Source organism: Oncorhynchus nerka, linkage group LG2 (assembly GCF_034236695.1).
Source record: "Oncorhynchus nerka isolate Pitt River linkage group LG2, Oner_Uvic_2.0, whole genome shotgun sequence".
Taxonomy (NCBI): domain Eukaryota; kingdom Metazoa; phylum Chordata; class Actinopteri; order Salmoniformes; family Salmonidae; genus Oncorhynchus; species Oncorhynchus nerka.
In genome coordinates this window covers 74,614,463-74,636,003 of record NC_088397.1, presented here as the reverse complement: position 1 = coordinate 74,636,003, position 21,541 = coordinate 74,614,463, and the positions used below count along the sequence as shown (strand labels likewise).

Below are 21,541 nucleotides of genomic sequence, written 5' to 3'. Positions count from 1 at the left end.
GACAGCACAGCCCCTTTCTGTTCACGACATCGTGGGTTGTTTCAGTAGTCAGACAGCACAGCCCCTTTCTGTTCCCGACATCGTGGGTTGTTTCAGTAGTCAGACAGCACAACCCCTTTCTGTTACTGACATCGTGGGTTGTTTCAGTAGACAGACAGCACAGCCCCTTTCTGTTACTGACATCGTGGGTCATTTCAGTTGTCAGACAGCACAACCCCTTTCTGTTCCCGACATCGTGGGTTGTTTCAGTTGTCAGACAGCACAACCCCTTTCTGTTACTGACATCGTGGGTCATTTCAGTAGTCAGACACAACAACCCCTTTCTGTTCCCGACATCGTGGGTTGTTTCAGTCGACAGACAATACAGCCCCTTTCTGTTACTGACATCGTGGGTTGTTTCAGTAGTCAGACAGCCTAACCCCTTTCTGTTACTGACATCGTGGGTTGTTTCAGTAGTCAGACAGCACAACCCCTTTCTGTTCCCGACATCGTGGGTTGTTTCAGTAGTCAGACAGCACAACCCCTTTCTGTTCCCGATATCGTGGGTTGTTTCAGTAGTCAGACAGCACAGCCCCTTTCTGTTCCCGACATCGTGGGTTGTTTCAGTAGTCAGACAGCACAACCTCTTTCTGTTCACGACATCGTGGGTTGTTTCAGTAGTCAGACAGCACAGCCCCTTTCTGTTCCCGACATCGTGGGTTGTTTCAGTAGTCAGACAGCACAAGCTCTTTCTGTTCCTGACATCGTGGGTTGTTTCAGTAGTCAGACAGCACAACCTCTTTCTGTTCCCGACATCGTGGGTTGTTTCAGTAGTCAGACAGCACAGCCCCTTTCTGTTACTGACATCGTGGGTCATTTCAGTTGTCAGACAGCACAACCCCTTTCTGTTCCCGACATCGTGGGTTGTTTCAGTTGTCAGACAGCACAACCCCTTTCTGTTACTGACATCGTGGGTCATTTCAGTAGTCAGACACAACAACCCCTTTCTGTTCCCGACATCGTGGGTTGTTTCAGTCGACAGACAATACAGCCCCTTTCTGTTACTGACATCGTGGGTTGTTTCAGTAGTCAGACAGCACAACCCCTTTCTGTTCCCGACATCGTGGGTTGTTTCAGTAGTCAGACAGCACAACCCCTTTCTGTTCCCGACATCGTGGGTTGTTTTAGTAGTCAGACAGCACAACCCTTTCTGTTCCCGACATCGTGGGTTGTTTCAGTAGTAAGACAGCCCAGTGCCGTATGGTGGTGCTGCCTCAGACCTGCTAATGAATGGATGGCTGAGGCTAACAAGCTGTCGGAAAGCCCATCACCGCCACCCAGCTAGAAGAGGACAGTATTGTGCGTCCCAAATTGCACCCTATCACCTATGTAGTGTACTACTTGACCAGAGCACTATGGGAATAGGGTAACATTTGGGACATAGCTTAAGTACCCAGCCAGAGGACCAAGAGCCTCCCTTGGACCATCAGAACAACACAACCCAGCATGCTTTTTAGTTCACTAAACCTAGCAATACCACTTGCCTGCTAGCCCCATTCTACCCCCTTCCAGCCATGGCAGATCATTCAGTATAGATAGTCAGTGTAATGAATGGGATAAAGACCCAGAGAAGCACGGAGGAGCTCCAGTTGCGTGAGATGAATCAGCATGAGACCATATGCTCTCAGTTTATTCCCTTCTTCCATTAACACGTTTTCTCTCCGTCTGTCTCTGAGTGGACCCACATAAAGAGAACTACGTCAGTAGGACATTGTTAACCCAGCTGTATGTGTTGGTACACACAAAGTGTGCATGCACACATACACAGCGGCATGGCTCCATATGCAATACAACTTCATGAATCCCTGAGGGGCAATTCGTTCAGGCCGGTGTGTGTGTGTGTGTGTGTGTAGGCAGATGCAGTAGGGGATTAGGGAAACATGGTAAAGCACATCCGGATACGGGCTGGTTGAGACACGACATTACTCATGTTTGTATCGACACCAGCTAACTCCGCTTTCAGACCATACACATCATAGCTAGGCATATCTATCTGTGTAACCCTAGCATTAAACATTAATGGTACAAGCAAGCATGCATCTGATGCTGCTGTTGTGTATGTAAATTATGTGTGTGTGTGCGTGTGTGTGTGTGTGTGTGTGTGTGTGTGCGTGCGTGCGTGCGTGCGTGCGTGCGTGCGTGTGTGTGAGCGAGAGAGACAGAGTGTTGACAAATTGAGGTTTAGATGCAATGAATCCGTCTCTTCTTTGCAGCGCTACACAGGGAGTGAAGCAGGGTGTGGGAACTCGCTGTACTGCCTTCCTCTTGATGGAAGACTGGGCTCACAGCTTGTGGTCAGACTCTAATTTGGGATTAAAAATAAACGCCAAGGTAAAGTATCTCCAAAAGATTAAACAAATGGATGGAAGACCAGGTGAGAGGCGCGGAATTTCGATGTACAGACAGTCTGGGAGATGTGTAATGTCTGAAAATAGACCGTCTGGGAGATGTGTGATGTTTGAAAATAGACAGTCTGGGAGATGTGTAGTGTCTGAAAATAGACCGTCTGGGAGATGTGTAATGTCTGAAAATAGACAGTCTGGGAGATGTGTAGTGTCTGAAAATAGACAGTCTGGGAGATGTGTAGTGTCTGAAAATAGACAGTCTGGGAGATGTGTAATGTCTGAAAATAGACCGTCTGGGAGATGTGTGATGTTTGAAAATAGACAGTCTGGGAGATGTGTAATGTCTGAAAATAGACCGTCTGGGAGATGTGTGATGTCTGAAAATAGACCGTCTGGGAGATGTGTGATGTCTGAAAATAGACAGTCAAGGAGATGTGTGATGTCTGAAAATAGACCGTCTGGGAGATGTGTGATGTCTGAAAATAGACAGCCAAGGAGATGTGTGATGTTTGAAAATAGACAGTCAAGGAGATGTGTAATGTCTGAAAATAGACAGTAAAGGAGATGTGTGATGTTTGAAAATAGACCGTCTGGGAGATGTGTGATGTTTGAAAATAGACAGTCTGGGAGATGTGTGATATTTGAAAATAGACCGTCTGGGAGATGTGTAATGTCTGAAAATAGACAGTCAAGGAGATGTGTGATGTTTGAAAATAGACCGTCTGGGAGATGTGTGATGTTTGAAAATAGACAGTGAAGGAGATGTGTGATGAACAAAACATTAACCTCACAAACAACATAAACAACAACAACTTGGGAAATCATTTCTCTGTCTCTTTTTTTATTTGTATTTTTTTGTGGACATTCATTGAGTGCTCTTGTGTGTGACCTCTATAGCCAGAGGCATACCACCCTGCATCCCACTGCTGGCTTGCTTTTGAAGCTAAGCAGGGTGGGTCCTGGCTGGATGGGAGACCAGATGCTGATGGAAGTGGTGTTGAAGGGCTAAGGAGATCCCAATGCCCCTAAAGCAGTGAAGTGGACATTGCCCTGCAAAAGGTGCTGTCTTTCAGATGGGAAGCTAAAAGGTGTCCTGACCCTCTGTTGTAATTAAAATCCCATGGAACTAGGGCCTCCTGAGTGGCGCAGTGCTAGCTGTGCCCCTAGAGATTCTGGGTTCAAGTCCAGGCTCTGTCGTGATCGGGAGACCCATGGGGCGAAGCATAATTGGCCCAGTGTCGTCTGGGTTAAGGGAGGGTTTGGTCGGCAGGGATGTCCTTGTCCCATCATGCACTAGCGACCCCTGTGGTGGGCTGGGTGTAGTGAATGCTGACACTGTCACCAGGTGTACAGCGTTTCCTCTGACACATTGGTGTGGCTGGCTTCTGGGTTAAGTGGGCATTGTGTCAAGAAGCAGTGTGGGTTGTGTTTCGGAGGATGCACGGCTCTCGAACTTCCGTACGGGAGACACAGTGATGAGACGACTGTAAATACCAATTGGATACCATGAAAAAGGGGTAATAAAAAAAAAATCCCATGGCATTTATCATAAGAGTAGGGGTATTATCCCTGATATCATCCCCCTCATTCCTAATTGGTATAAAATCACTCCTCACCTCTCGACCTGATAGCTGGTGAGTGTTCTGGCACAAAAATGGTGGATGAGTTTCCACATTACTATGTAAAGCGCTTTAAGTACCTCAGTTGGTAGAAAAGCGCTATATAAATCCAATAATTAGTATGAATTATAGCGAAAGTGATAAAGCCAAGGCCCTCTTTAACAATCATTAGTGTGTCTGTATTTCTATCTGTGTTTCTGTGGGAAGACTGAGAACCTGGGGCCCTGCTGACTCTGTAGTTAACTGAGAAGTGCTACAGAACTAAGATGTTGAACAGCAGCAGTGAGAACACAGAGAGAGTAGTAGTGTGAGTGTCCGTGGTATACTCACCGTGGTGTACCACCCGTTTCAGTCCCTGGATGATGGGCTCTACAGATGGATTGTCTCTCCGCCCCACCTGAAGACACCAACCAAGAGACAGGATACAGCAGTTACAGTACCCACACTCAGTTCAGACAGAAGACAACAAACAAGAGACAGGACACAGCAGTTACAGTACCCACACTCAGTTCAGACAGAAGACAACAAGAGACAGGATGTTTGACAGGACAGCCCAGAACAGCAGTTACAGTACCCACACTCAGTTCAGACAGAAGACACCAACCAAGAGACAGGATACAGCAGTTACAGTACCCACACTCAGTTCAGACAGAAGACACCAAACAAGAGACAGGATACAGCAGTTACAGTACCCACACTCAGTTCAGACAGAAGACAACAAGAGACAGGATGTTTGACAGGACAGCCCAGAACAGCAGTTACAGTACCCACACTCAGTTCAGACAGAAGACAACAACCAAGAGACAGGATACAGCAGTTACAGTACCCACACTCAGTTCAGACAGAAGACAACAACCAAGAGACAGGATACAGCAGTTACAGTACCCACACTCAGTTCAGACAGAAGACACCAACCAAGAGACAGGATACAGCAGTTACAGTACCCACACTCAGTTCAGACAGAAGACAACAACCAAGAGACAGGATACAGCAGTTACAGTACCCACACTCAGTTCAGACAGAAGACACCAACCAAGAGACAGGATACAGCAGTTACAGTACCCACACTCAGTTCAGACAGAAGACAACAACCAAGAGACAGGATACAGCAGTTACAGGAGCCACACTCAGTTCAGACAGAAGACAACAACCAAGAGACAGGATACAGCAGTTACAGTACCCACACTCAGTTCAGACAGAAGACAACAACCAAGAGACAGGATACAGCAGTTACAGTACCCACACTCAGTTCAGACAGAAGACAACAACCAAGAGACAGGATACAGCAGTTACAGTACCCACACTCAGTTCAGACAGAAGACACCAACCAAGAGACAGGATACAGCAGTTACAGTACCCACACTCAGTTCAGACAGAAGACAACAACCAAGAGACAGGATACAGCAGTTACAGTACCCACACTCAGTTCAGACAGAAGACAACAACCAAGAGACAGGATACAGCAGTTACAGTACCCACACTCAGTTCAGACAGAAGACACCAACCAAGAGACAGGATACAGCAGTTACAGTACCCACACTCAGTTCAGACAGAAGACAACAACCAAGAGACAGGATACAGCAGTTACAGTACCCACACTCAGTTCAGACAGAAGACAACAACCAAGAGACAGGATACAGCAGTTACAGTACCCACACTCAGTTCAGACAGAAGACAACAACCAAGAGACAGGATACAGCAGTTACAGTACCCACACTCAGTTCAGACAGAAGACAACAACCAAGAGACAGGATACAGCAGTTACAGTACCCACACTCAGTTCAGACAGAAGACAACAACCAAGAGACAGGATACAGCAGTTACAGTACCCACACTCAGTTCAGACAGAAGACAACAACCAAGAGACAGGATACAGCAGTTACAGTACCCACACTCAGTTCAGACAGAAGACACCAACCAAGAGACAGGATACAGCAGTTACAGTACCCACACTCAGTTCAGACAGAAGACAACAACCAAGAGACAGGATACAGCAGTAACAGTACCCACACTCAGTTCAGACAGAAGACACCAACCAAGAGACAGGATACAGCAGTTACAGTACCCACACTCAGTTCAGACAGAAGACAACAACCAAGAGACAGGATACAGCAGTTACAGTACCCACACTCAGTTCAGACAGAAGACACCAACCAAGAGACAGGATACAGCAGTTACAGTACCCACACTCAGTTCAGACAGAACACAACAAGAGACAGGATACAGCAGTTACAGTACCCACACTCAGTTCAGACAGAAGACACCAACCAAGAGACAGGATATTTGACAGGACAGCCCAGAACAGCAGTTACAGTACCCACACTCAGTTCAGACAGAAGACAACAACCAAGAGACAGGATACAGCAGTTACAGTACCCACACTCAGTTCAGACAGAAGACAACAACCAAGAGACAGGATACAGCAGTTACAGTACCCACACTCAGTTCAGACAGAAGACAACAACCAAGAGACAGGATACAGCAGTTACAGTACCCACACTCAGTTCAGACAGAAGACACCAACCAAGAGACAGGATACAGCAGTTACAGTACCCACACTCAGTTCAGACAGAAGACACCAACCAAGAGACAGGATACAGCAGTTACAGTACCCACACTCAGTTCAGACAGAAGACAACAACCAAGAGACAGGATACAGCAGTTACAGTACCCACACTCAGTTCAGACAGAAGACAACAACCAAGAGACAGGATACAGCAGTTACAGTACCCACACTCAGTTCAGACAGAAGACAACAACCAAGAGACAGGATACAGCAGTTACAGTACCCACACTCAGTTCAGACAGAAGACAACAACCAAGAGACAGGATACAGCAGTTACAGTACCCACACTCAGTTCAGACAGAAGACAACAACCAAGAGACAGGATACAGCAGTTACAGTACCCACACTCAGTTCAGACAGAAGACACCAACCAAGAGACAGGATACAGCAGTTACAGTACCCACACTCAGTTCAGACAGAAGACACCAACCAAGAGACAGGATACAGCAGTTACAGTACCCACACTCAGTTCAGACAGAAGACAACAACCAAGAGACAGGATACAGCAGTTACAGTACCCACACTCAGTTCAGACAGAAGACAACAACCAAGAGACAGGATACAGCAGTTACAGTACCCACACTCAGTTCAGACAGAAGACACCAACCAAGAGACAGGATACAGCAGTTACAGTACCCACACTCAGTTCAGACATAAGACAACAACCAAGAGACAGGATACAGCAGTTACAGTACCCACACTCAGTTCAGACAGAAGACAACAACCAAGAGACAGGATACAGCAGTTACAGTACCCACACTCAGTTCAGACAGAAGACAACAACCAAGAGACAGGATACAGCAGTTACAGTACCCACACTCAGTTCAGACAGAAGACAACAACCAAGAGACAGGATACAGCAGTTACAGTACCCACACTCAGTTCAGACAGAAGACAACAACCAAGAGACAGGATACAGCAGTTACAGTACCCACACTCAGTTCAGACAGAAGACACCAACCAAGAGACAGGATACAGCAGTTACAGTACCCACACTCAGTTCAGACAGAAGACAACAACCAAGAGACAGGATACAGCAGTTACAGTACCCACACTCAGTTCAGACAGAAGACACCAACCAAGAGACAGGATACAGCAGTTACAGTACCCACACTCAGTTCAGACAGAACACAACAAGAGACAGGATACAGCAGTTACAGTACCCACACTCAGTTCAGACAGAAGACACCAACCAAGAGACAGGATATTTGACAGGACAGCCCAGAACAGCAGTTACAGTACCCACACTCAGTTCAGACAGAAGACAACAAGAGACAGGATATTTGACAGGACAGCCCAGAACAGCAGTTACAGTACCCACACTCAGTTCAGACAGAAGACAATAACCAAGAGACAGGATACAGCAGTTACAGTACCCACACTCAGTTCAGACAGAAGACACCAACCAAGAGACAGGATATTTGACAGGACAGCCCAGAACAGCAGTTACAGTACCCACACTCAGTTCAGACAGAAGACACCAACCAAGAGACAGGATATTTGACAGGACAGCCCAGAACAGCAGTTACAGTACCCACACTCAGTTCAGACAGAAGACACCAACCAAGAGACAGGATATTTGACAGGACAGCCCAGAACAGCAGTTACAGTACCCACACTCAGTTCAGACAGAAGACACCAACCAAGAGACAGGATATTTGACAGGACAGCCCAGAACAGCAGTTACAGTACCCACACTCAGTTCAGAACACGCTTCACATTTATTACCAACATTCCCAATGTGCTATTTACACTTAGAGGGGAAAAAGTGTTTGAGATATGGGGACCGCTCCTCCTCCTCATCTTCCTTCCCATTCCTAATTCAGGTCAGTCCAATGAGAGTAATAGTCTGTAACTAAGTGCTGAATGTGGATAATAATATGAACCCCTTAGCGACCATTCATACACCCTCAGGGAGCCCAAATGCAGCTCGATTAGAAATGGTAAACTGGTGTGTCCGTGTGTGTGTATATGTGTGTCAGGTGTGTGTCCTGCTCTTTAAAATGTAATTCAGCGGGATACATGTGTGATGGCGCTGATGCTAATTGCTGAAGGGCTGTCAGAAAAACAGTGGTAGCATTTAGGTCTTCAATCACACAAGGTCCGTTGGTGTCTAGCCACAGACCTAGAAACACCTGTGTCCCCACTCCAACCTTTTAATTTAATTGTACCTTTATTTAACTAGGCATGTCAGTTAAGAACAAATGCTTATTTTCAATGACGGCATTGGAACAGTGAGTTAACTGCCTGTTCAGGTGCAGCAATGTTCCAACATCTAGTGGAAAGCTTTCCCAGAAGAGTGGAGGCTGTTATAGCAGCAAAGGGGGACCCAACTCCATATTAATGCCTATGATTTTGAAATGAGATGTTCGACGAGTAGGTGTCCAAATACTTTTGGTCATGTAGTGGATTTACCTAGTCGGCTTGTTGTTGTGTGTTTTATGTGAGATAAATATTCCTCTCGAGACGCATTGAAGTTGAGAGTGCCCTAGGGAGGGAAACATGCATTCTGACAAGCAGTCAATGCACAACACTGCTTGAAATTGCGAAAACAGCAGTTTTAATGGTCCTTGTTGAAAAAAGGGGGGTCCCAGAGCAGCGGCATTATTAAGCACCTAAAAGGCGCTGCATGGTCAATCCGACATCTGCATTTTCCATGCTGCATTAATGGTGAGACGTCCTTTGCAGAAGTCAGGGCATTCATACTTCTGTTGAGCAGAGCTGTTGAGCAGAGCTGGTGTGAAGGAAGTTGTCAAGGAAGTGAGTTTGTGTTTATACAGGAACTCCCGCCCCTACCTACCATCAAGAAATCATGTCATGTATATGGCACCCTCCGCATTGTTACAAAATGTGGGAGGAGCACGGCGATGAATTTGGCCTCTGAATGCCTCCGGAGGCAACGCACCACATTTTTGGATCAAGCATAAATTCATAAATAGTCTTTTACTCAGCAATTTGCTGTGAGTGCATAGGGGAGAGTGGGACTAAATGTAACACGGGTCAACTGTAGGGTAAGTTAGGGTAAAACGCTACCCTGCCTCAAAATCATTTGTCAACCAGGGAAGGTGTTGGGGGGGATGGTGACATTAAGTGGTTTCTGTGAGAAGTACAGGCAGGGGGCGTGTTACTCCGGGTGGCAGGTTATCCTAACATGTAGGCCTACATTATATTCACTGTGCGTATGCAATTTTTGGGGACAACATTCATCAATAGAATGCTAACCATTTGGGATCTGTAATGATTAGTCCAATAGAATAAATGCAGATAGACAACCTCATGCTTCAGCCTATTTATTTCTAGCCACTATTCTGCATCAGTTGGGCTACAGGTGATAATGCGTATTCTTAATAGCAAACCTGATAATATGGACTGTGCATAGGCTATATGCATGGTCCAATATGTTAAAATAATTGTACCAACATGTTATTGATCATTGTGGGTGTATGTTGGAGAGTGATGATGCTGGGTTAGTGCACAGATACAAACCAACAGGGAAACAAAGTGGAGTCCTCATCCTTGTGTGCTCAGTAGAAGGTTAATTTCATTGCAGAAATAAAATATTTATTTGTTTTTTTATTTAGAATACCATATAGCTACTTGTCCAATAGCTTTTTGTAACAACCCACATACTAATACAGACAGGCAGGCAGACGGACAAATACTTTTCTTTTAGGTAAAGAGGGGATTTTTAAGAGATAGCGGCAGAGGAAGCCCTTGTTCTCTGACTCTGTCTGTGCTTCTCTTTCACCGTAATGACTCCCTGAAGACACCTGTCTGTGCTTCTCTTTCACCGTAATGACTCCCTGAAGACACCTGTCTGTCTGTCTGTCTGTCTGTCTGTCTGTCTGTCTGTCTGTCTGTCTGTCTGTCTGTCTGTCTGTCTGTCTGTGCTTCTCTTTCACCGTAATGACTCCCTGAAGACACCTGTCTGTCTGTCTGTCTGTGCTTCTCTTTCACCGTAATGACTCCCTGAAGACACCTGTCTGTCTGTCTGTCTGTGCTTCTCTTTCACCGTAATGACTCCCTGAAGACATCTCTGTCTGTGCTTCTCTTTCAGGGATATGGGAAGTTGGAAGTAAAGCGAGGGAGGACAAGGAAGAAAGATTGCATGTGCCTCAGGAGAGCAAGCAGCTTTCGATCAGTGTATCCATTACTGTTGTTCATACTTCCCAATGAGCACTATATTCCTACCCTCTACCCTCCTGTTTCATTGTATTTGGGAACAACTGAAACCAAAATATCTCCTCTAACAACACAGCCCAAAGCCAGTCTTACCTCAAAGAACACAGCCAGCGCAGCAATCATGCGTTTCTCCTTGATGGCCGCACTGAGACTGTCAAAGTCATCAGAATTGTACAGGTAGATCTGCATCTGTGAGGAGAGCGAGAGAAAGAGAGAGAGAAAGAGAGGGGGAGAGAAGGGGAGAGAAAGAGAGAGAGAAAGAGAGGGGGAGAGAAAGAGAGAGAGAAAGAGAGGGGGAGAGAAGGGGAGAGAAAGAGAGGGGGAGAGAAGGGGAGAGAAAGAGATAGAGAAAGAGAGGGGGAGAGAAGGGGAGAGAAAGAGATAGAGAAAGAGAGGGGGAGAGAAGGGGAGAGAAAGAGATAGAGAAAGAGAGGGGGAGAGAAGGGGAGAGAAAGAGATAGAGAAAGAGAGGGGGAGAGAAGGGGAGAGAAAGAGAGAGAGAAAGAGAGGGGGAGAGAAAGAGAGAGAAAGAGAGAGAGAAAGAGAGGGGGAGAGAAGGGGAGAGAAAGAGAGAGAGAAAGAGAGAGGGAGAGAAAGGGGAGAGAAAGAGAGAGAGAAAGAGAGGGGGAGAGAAAGAGATAGAGAAAGAGAGGGGGAGAGAAGGGGAGAGAAAGAGATAGAGAAAGAGAGGGGGAGAGAAGGGGAGAGAAAGAGATAGAGAAAGAGAGGGGAGAGAAGGGGAGAGAAAGAGATAGAGAAAGAGAGGGGGAGAGAAGGGGAGAGAAAGAGATAGAGAAAGAGAGGGGGAGAGAAGGGGAGAGAAAGAGAGAGAGAAACAGCAAGAGCGAGAGCGAGAGAGAACAGACAGAACATTAGAGGTTGCTCTTAAGTGGTTCTAGCACGTCAAAATAAATCAGTTATTTGGACAGAATGCAGTGAACACTGGCAGGTACACAAAACATATTTCCTTTCAGTAGGTTGCTATGCAAATAAACAGTGCAACTTTCAATGGTTATAAAATCATTTGTAAAACAAATACTAGTTTCTCTTTCCCCCCTATTCTCCGTCATTCTGTCTACCTCACACAAACCCACTGTTATGACACATCCCAGTGCTGTACTGTAATACTATATGCTGCTGTACTTACCACACATCCCAGTGCTGTACTGTAATACTATATGCTGCTGTACTTACCACACATCCCAGTGTTGTACTGTAATACTGTATGCTGCTGTACTTACCACACATCCCAGTGTTGTACTGTAATACTGTATGCTGCTGTACTTACCACACATCCCAGTGTTGTACTGTAATACTGTATGCTGCTGTACTTACCACACATCCCAGTGTTGTACTGTAATACTGTATGCTGCTGTACTTACCACACATCCCAGTGTTGTACTGTAATACTGTATGCTGCTGTACTTACCACACATCCCAGTGCTGTACTGTAATACTGTATGCTGCTGTACTTACCACACATCCCAGTGTTGTACTGTAATACTGTATGCTGCTGTACTTACCACACATCCCAGTGTTGTACTGTAATACTGTATGCTGCTGTACTTACCACACATCCCAGTGTTGTACTGTAATACTGTATGCTGCTGTACTTACCACACATCCCAGTGCTGTACTGTAATACTGTATGCTGCTGTACTTACCACACATCCCAGTGTTGTACTGTAATACTGTATGCTGCTGTACTTACCACACATCCCAGTGTTGTACTGTAATACTGTATGCTGCTGTACTTACCACACATCCCAGTGTTGTACTGTAATACTGTATGCTGCTGTACTTACCACACACCCCAGTGCTGTACTGTAATACTGTATGCTGCTGTACTTACCACACATCCCAGTGTTGTACTGTAATACTGCATGCTGCTGTCCTTGCAGAAGCATAATCACACACCCCAGTGTTGTACTGTAATACTGTATGCTGCTGTACTTACCACACACCCCAGTGCTGTACTGTAATACTGTATGCTGCTGTACTTACAGAAGCATAATCACACACCCCAGTGCTGTACTGTAATACTGTATGCTGCTGTACTTACCACACACCCCAGTGCTGTACTGTAATACTGTATGCTGCTGTACTTACAGAAGCATAATCACACACCCCAGTGTTGTACTGTAATACTGTATGCTGCTGTACTTACCACACACCCCAGTGTTGTACTATAATACTGTATGCTGCTGTACTTACAGAAGCATAATCACACACCCCAGTGTTGTACTGTAATACTGTATGCTGCTGTACTTACAGAAGCATAATCACACACCCCTGTGTTGTACTGTAATACTGTATGCTGCTGTACTTACAGAAGCATAATCACACACCCCAGTGTTGTACTGTAATACTGTATGCTGCTGTCCTTACAGAAGCATAATCACACACCCCAGTGTTGTACTGTAATACTGTATGCTGCTGTACTTACAGAAGCATAATCACACATCCCAGTGTTGTACTGTAATACTGTATGCTGCTGTACTTACCACACACCCCAGTGCTGTACTGTAATACTGTATGCTGCTGTACTTACCACACACCCCAGTGTTGTACTGTAATACTGTATGCTGCTGTCCTTACAGAAGCATAATCACACATCCCAGTGTTGTACTGTAATACTGTATGCTGCTGTACTTACCACACACCCCAGTGCTGTACTGTAATACTGTATGCTGCTGTACTTACCACACATCCCAGTGTTGTACTGTAATACTGTATGCTGCTGTACTTACATAAGCATAATCACACACCCCAGTGTTGTACTGTAATACTGTATGCTGCTGTACTTACCACACACCCCAGTGTTGTACTATAATACTGTATGCTGCTGTACTTACAGAAGCATAATCACACACCCCAGTGTTGTACTGTAATACTGTATGCTGCTGTACTTACAGAAGCATAATCACACACCCCTGTGTTGTACTGTAATACTGTATGCTGCTGTACTTACAGAAGCATAATCACACACCCCAGTGTTGTACTGTAATACTGTATGCTGCTGTCCTTACAGAAGCATAATCACACACCCCAGTGTTGTACTGTAATACTGTATGCTGCTGTACTTACAGAAGCATAATCACACATCCCAGTGTTGTACTGTAATACTGTATGCTGCTGTACTTACCACACACCCCAGTGCTGTACTGTAATACTGTATGCTGCTGTACTTACCACACACCCCAGTGTTGTACTGTAATACTGTATGCTGCTGTCCTTACAGAAGCATAATCACACATCCCAGTGTTGTACTGTAATACTGTATGCTGCTGTACTTACCACACACCCCAGTGCTGTACTGTAATACTGTATGCTGCTGTACTTACCACACATCCCAGTGTTGTACTGTAATACTGTATGCTGCTGTACTTACATAAGCATAATCACACACCCCAGTGTTGTACTGTAATACTGTATGCTGCTGTACTTACCACACATCCCAGTGTTGTACTGTAATACTGTATGCTGCTGTACTTACATAAGCATAATCACACACCCCAGTGCTGTACTGTAATACTGTATGCTGCTGTACTTACCACACATCCCAGTGTTGTACTGTAATACTGTATGATGCTGTCCTTACAGAAGCATAATCACACACCCCAGTGCTGTACTGTAATACTGTATGCTGCTGTACTTACAGAAGCATAATCACACACCCCAGTGTTGTACTGTAATACTGTATGCTGCTGTACTTACCACACATCCCAGTGTTGTACTGTAATACTGTATGCTGCTGTACTTACAGAAGCATAATCACACACCCCAGTGTTGTACTGTAATACTGTATGCTGCTGTACTTACCACACATCCCAGTGTTGTACTGTAATACTGTATGCTGCTGTACTTACATAAGCATAATCACACACCCCAGTGCTGTACTGTAATACTGTATGCTGCTGTACTTACCACACATCCCAGTGTTGTACTGTAATACTGTATGCTGCTGTCCTTACAGAAGCATAATCACACACCCCAGTGCTGTACTGTAATACTGTATGCTGCTGTACTTACCACACACCCCAGTGCTGTACTGTAATACTGTATGCTGCTGTACTTACATAAGCATAATCACACACCCCAGTGCTGTACTGTAATACTGTATGCTGCTGTACTTACCACACATCCCAGTGTTGTACTGTAATACTGTATGCTGCTGTCCTTACAGAAGCATAATCACACACCCCAGTGCTGTACTGTAATACTGTATGCTGCTGTACTTACAGAAGCATAATCACACACCCCAGTGTTGTACTGTAATACTGTATGCTGCTGTACTTACAGAAGCATAATCACACACCCCAGTGTTGTACTGTAATACTGTATGCTGCTGTACTTACAGAAGCATAATCACACACCCCAGTGCTGTACTGTAATACTGTATGCTGCTGTACTTACAGAAGCATAATCACACATCCCAGTGTTGTACTGTAATACTGTATGCTGCTGTACTTACCACACACCCCAGTGTTGTACTGTAATACTGTATGCTGCTGTACTTACCACACATCCCAGTGTTGTACTGTAATACTGTATGCTGCTGTACTTACCACACATCCCAGTGCTGTACTGTTCTGACAGTAGCAGCAGGGTTCTACTAGGACAATACCAGTAAGGCAATATTCTTTACACGGCAAAAATAGAAATCTGTCAAATGTTATTTGTCACATGCTTCGTAAACAACATGTGTAGACTAACTGTGAAACGCTTTAAAGTAATAATACATACACGGTGAATAACTATAAATGTGCATTTTCTTATTTAACCAGGCAAGTCAGTTAAGAACAAATTCTTATTTACAATGACAGCCTACTCTGGCCAACCCTGAGCCAATTGTGCACCGCCCTATGGGACTAATCATGGCCGGATGTGATATAGCCTGGATTCGAACCAGATACTATAGTGATACCTCTTGCACTGAGATTCAGTGCCTTAGACCACTGCGCCACTTGGGAGCCCACTATAGTGTAGGGGTACGATGTAACATATAACCAGGAATAAAGTGACAGACAATAAACACTACCAGCAGCGTATGTGATGAGTCAAAAGAAATTGTGCAAAAATGATGAATGCAGATAGTTAAATAGTTAACCAAATAGCTACCTGGACTAACTATTTAGCAGTCTTATGGTTTGGGGGTAGAAGATGTTCAGGATCCTGTTGGTTCCAGACTTGGTGCATCGGTACCGCTTTCCGTGCGGTAACAGAGAGAACAATCTATGACTTTGGTGGCTGGAGAATTTAGTGCCTTCCTCTGACACCACCTGGTATAGAGGTCCTGGATTGCAGGGAGCTTGGCCCCAGTGAGCACTGGGCCGTATGCACTGCCCTGTGTAGAGTTTGCGTTTGTAAGCCAAGCAGTTGCTATACCAAGCGGTGATGCAGCCAGTCAAGATGCTCTCAAAGGTGCAGCTGTAGAACATTTTGAGGATCTAAGGGCTCATGCCAAATCTTTTCAGTCTCCAGAGGGGGAAGAGGCTCTTCATGACTGTGTGTGTGTGGACCATGGTAGATCCTTATTGATGTGGACACTGAGGAACTTGAAGCGCTCGACCCACTCCACTAGTCCAGGATTCAGTTGCAGAGGGAGGTGGTCAGTCCCAGGGTCCTTAGCTTAGTGATGAGCTTCGAGGGATCTAAGGTGTTGAACACTGAGCTGTAGTCAATAAACAGCATTCTCACATACAGTGCAGTGAAAACGTATTTGCCCCCTTTCTAAGTAGTACGGTCTAGGGTAGGTCAGTATCCAGATTTTCATATCTTCATACCGTCTTTCTCTCACCCCAGGTTATATGGTATTACCAGATGAACTGTAAGCAAAACAATAGGACATGTCGCTGGCTACATTCTTTCTATGATAGGCCTAAACATTATAAATATGATGGCTATGCATGGTTTTTGTTTTTTCAATGTAAGCTCATTTACTTGTGTGGCTGCCAGCCAAATAGAGTTGCACTTCTTTTGTCATCTGATGAAAATGAAGCTATTTTATGCTGAATGTGTTGCACTAATGTGAATGAAAACTATAGTTGCACGTCCCTGATCAGTCTATGAAAGCAAAGAAACACTTGACTTTCAATATAAAACGTGACCCCTGTCAATAGACAGTGGGACATCTTTTTCTCCTGTTGTGCTATTTACAAACACGTGACTGGCTCAACTGTGCTGGGGAACTAAGCTTCATAATGTAAAATCATGTGACAGGTGAAATAAGAACGCAATCTGCTTTATCTCCTAAGGCATTGCACAAGTTGACTGTTGGTTTTGACTTAAAATATAGCTACAAATATTAAAATGTATTGAAAAACATAAGAAATAGTTTCAACGGTATTGAAGGTATTGAAAAACCATCCCGTGGCTATTTCCAAATACCCAGGAATACAGTATAGCAGGAATACGGTAAAGCCTAGTATGGTCTACAGCTTATCCTGAGGTATTCTAACTCAGGCGAGCAGAACCTCGAGACGTCCTTAATATTAGAGATTACTAGAGTTAACAAAGAGACACACACCTCCCCCCTTGAGTTTAGCTGACGCTGCCGTTCTGTCCTGCCGATGCATAGAAAAACCAGCTAGATATATATTATCTATGTCCTTGTTCAACAAATGACTCAGAGAAACAGGATATTACTGTTCTTCAGGTCCTGACGATAGGATAGTCTTAAACAGAGCATGTCCAGTTTGAGTAGAGGTGGTTTATGTACTCGCCAACGTAGATTTTTCAGGGTGCCCGTACGTTGGCCTCTCTAACGCTGCCTTTTTCTTTTCCGAGTTCGGGGATTAGGGCCTGGTCCAGGGAGCAGTATGTCCTGCGCCTCCGACTCGTTGAAGTAGAACTCTTCATCACATTTGTGGTAAGTGATCGCTGTTCTGATGTCCAGAAGCTCTTTCCGGTCATAGGAAACGATGGTGGAAAATTACTAAAAAAGTTAAGATGGGCGCCAAAAAACATAGAAAATAGTAAACCAGCTGCTATCCACTGCAGCGCCATTGTTCCACACGAAGCAGACCAACATATTTGGTCCTTTAAAAACCTGCTGTATGTAAACTATTGTGTGCTATACAGTGCCTTGCAAAAGTATTCATCCCATTTGGATTTCATGTAATGGACATCCACAAAAGTGAAATTGTGAAATTCCAAAAATACCTTGTTAAAAAAAAGAAAAAAAAAGTGGTGTGTGCATACAGTGGGGCAAAAAAGTATTTAGTCAGCCACCAATTGTGCAAGTTCTCCCACTTAAAAAGATGAGAGAGGCCTGTAATTTTCATCATAGGTACACTTCAACTATGACAGACAAAATGAGAAAAAAAATCCAGAAAATCACATTGTAGGATTTTTAATGAATTTATTTGCAAATTATGGTGGAAAATAAGTATTTGGTCACCTACAAACAAGCAGATTTCTGGCATGCCAATTTGAAAAATAAGCCACAGGAGTTTTTTGAGCGAGAATTAAGGCGACTTTCAAGTAGTAAGACATGTATAAAAGCAACAGATACCATGAATAAGAAGGGGCTAGAAGCGTATTATATGGTGAGCTACTGAGTGGCTAGGACAGGCAAGCCTCATACTATTGTGGAGGACATAATTCTGCCGCAGATATGGCTCAGACAATGCTGGGGGAAAAGGCCAAAAAAACTACACAGACAGTGCTTTCATCAAACAACACTTTTTCACGACGAATCAGTGACATGACAGGAGATGTTTTGAAACAATTACTGCTTTGCATACAAGCCAGTGAATTCTATGCGTTAAGCTGGATGAGTCAACAGACATGGCGGGCCTGGCACAGCTCCTGGTATATGTCTGTTACGTTTATGGGGGGTCAACTGAGGAAGACATCCTCTTCTGAAAACCACTGGAAACCTGGACAACAGGAGAGGATATTCTTACAGTACTGGACATCTTTGTGACATCAAATGGACTTTGGTGGTCAAGATGTATTGGTATCTGTACTGATGGCACAAAAGCCATGACAGGGAGACATAGTGGAGTGGTAACACGCGTGCAAGCAGTTGTTCCCAATGCCACTTGGGTACACTGCAGCATCCACCAAGAGGCTCTTGCTGCCAAGGGAATGCCTGACACTTGAACAATGTTTTGGACACTACAGTGAAAATGGTTAACTTTGTTAAAGCAAGGCCCCTGAACTTCCATTTATTTTCTGCACTATGCAATGATATGGGCAGCGACCATGTAACGCTTTTACAACATACAGAAGTGTGCAGGTTATCAAGGGGCAAAGTATTGACACGTTTTTTTGATTTAAGAGACGAGCTTAAAATTTTCTTTATTGACCAAAATGTTCACTTGTCTGACCGCTTGAATGATGACGAGTTTCTCACACGACTGGCCTATCTGGGTGATGTTTTCTCTTGATGGAATGATCTGAATCTAGGATTACAGGGACTCTCCGCAACAATATTCAATGTGCGGGACAAAATGAAGGCTATGATTAAGAAGTTGGAGCTCTTCTCTGTCTGCATTAACAAGGAAATGCAAATGAACTCAAGCTTACGGACAATGTCAAATGTGACATAGCGAAGCACCTGAGTGAGTTGGGTGCGCAATTACGCAGGTACTTTCCTGAAACGGATGACACTAACAACTGGATTCGTTATCCCTTTCATGCCCTGCCTCCAGTCCACTTACCAAAATCTGAACAAGAGAGCCTCATCGAAATTGCAACAAACGGTTCTGTGAAAATGTAATTTAATCAGAAGCCACTGCCAGATTTCTAGATTGGGATGCGCTCAGAGTATCCTGCATTGGCAAATCACGCTGTTTAGACACTGATGTTCTTTGCAACCACGTGCCTATGTGAGAGTGGATTCTCAGTCCTTACTAGCATGAAAATTGAATACAGGCACAGACTATGTGTGGAAAATGATTTAAGACTGAGACTCTCTCCAACAAAACCCAACATTGCAGAGTTATGTGCATCCTTTCAAGCACACTCATTAACCTGTGGTGAGGGGCATTCCCGTGAAGTTGAGCCCTGACACACACAGATAGGGGCATTCCCGTGCAGTTGAGCCCTGACACACACAGATAGGGGCATTCCCGTGAAGTTGAGCCCTGACACACACAGATAGGGGCATTCCCGTGAAGTTGAGCCCTGACACACACAGACAGGGGCATTCCCGTGCAGTTGAGCCCTGACACACACAGATAGGGGCATTCCCGTGAAGTTGAGCCCTGACACACACAGATAGGGGCATTCCCGTGAAGTTGAGCCCTGACACACACAGATAGGGGCATTCCCGTGAAGTTGAGCCCTGACACACACAGATAGGGGCATTCCCGTGCAGTTGAGCCCTGACACACACAGATAGGGGCATTCCCGTGCAGTTGAGCCCTGATACACACAGATAGGGGCATTCCCGTGCAGTTGAGCCCTGACACACACAGATAGGGGCATTCCCGTGAAGTTGAGCCCTGACACACACAGATAGGGGCATTCCCGTGAAGTTGAGCCCTGACACACACAGATAGGGGCATTCCCGTGCAGTTGAGCCCTGACACACACAGATAGGGGCATTCCCGTGCAGTTGAGCCCTGATACACACAGATAGGGGCATTCCCGTGCAGTTGAGCCCTGACACACACAGATAGGGGCATTCCTGTGAAGTTGAGCCCTGACACACACAGATAGGGGCATTCCCGTGAAGTTGAGCCCTGACACACACAGATAGGGGCATTCCCGTGCAGTTGAGCCCTGACACACACAGATAGGGGCATTCCCGTGAAGTTGAGCCCTGACACACACAGATAGGGGCATTCCCGTGCAGTTGAGCCCTGACACACACAGATAGGGGCATTCCCGTGCAGTTGAGCCCTGACACACACAGATAGGGGCATTCCCGTGCAGTTGAGCCCTGATACACACAGATAGGGGCATTCCCGTGCAGTTGAGCCCTGACACACACAGATAGGGGCATTCCCGTGCAGTTGAGCCCTGACACACACAGATAGGGGCATTCCCGTGCAGTTGAGCCCTGATACACACAGATAGGGGCATTCCCGTGCAGTTGAGCCCTGACACACACAGATAGGGGCATTCCCGTGCAGTTGAGCCCTGACACACACAGATAGGGGCATTCCCATGCAGTTGAGCCCTGACACACACAGATAGGGGCATTCCCGTGCAGTTGAGCCCTGACACACACAGATAGGGGCATTCCCGTGCAGTTGAGCCCTGATACACACAGATAGGGGCATTCCCGTGCAGTTGAGCCCTGACACACACAGATAGGGGCATTCCTGTGCAGTTGTTTTCTGTTTTTGGTTAATTGCACATTAATGTTTGAATAAACCATGATGATAAAAAAATCGCTAATTGTGAACCAAAAACTAACGTGACCAGGTACATTTTTCTCACTGGCACCCTTGCGACCAATTAAAAATGTGTGTCAAACTGCCAAGTCAATCGGTCGCAAGTGCGACTGTTTTTGTTGCAGTATCAAACCCTGTGAGCATGGATCCACAGCAGGATTATACTCTTCACTAAGACCTAACTCCATGCCTTAATGCTATCAATGCACAGCTCCCAAATTAATTTACTCTGAGAATGTAGGCCTATGCATGTGTCTGCTTGATTTGTGTGAGTGTGAATGCTTGAAATACAACCACAAAGCTGGGAGAGAACAGCACCATCAAAGAAGTGCTAGCAATCAACAGTCTCTTCACTCAAACTGAATATAAAAGCTACCTCCTCCCCCATCTCACCCTGTGTGTTCGTGTTTGCATCACAACTTGTCTGTTTCTCTACTG

The 21,541-nt window shown here is 45.2% G+C and overlaps 1 protein-coding gene across 1 annotated transcript in view; it reads right to left on the bottom strand.

Annotated features, from left to right (window-relative positions):
* The window catches only part of LOC115142449 (receptor-type tyrosine-protein phosphatase gamma-like), a 241,688-nt gene that overhangs the window by 66,358 nt on the left and 153,789 nt on the right, over window positions 1-21,541 (bottom strand). The window contains exons 5-6 of the mRNA XM_065002572.1: window positions 10,845-10,940; window positions 4,334-4,400 (exon numbers count right to left, since the gene is read on the bottom strand). Of these exons, the coding sequence (XP_064858644.1) occupies window positions 4,334-4,400; window positions 10,845-10,940 (163 nt within the window). The remainder of the gene's footprint in view (window positions 1-4,333; window positions 4,401-10,844; window positions 10,941-21,541) is intronic.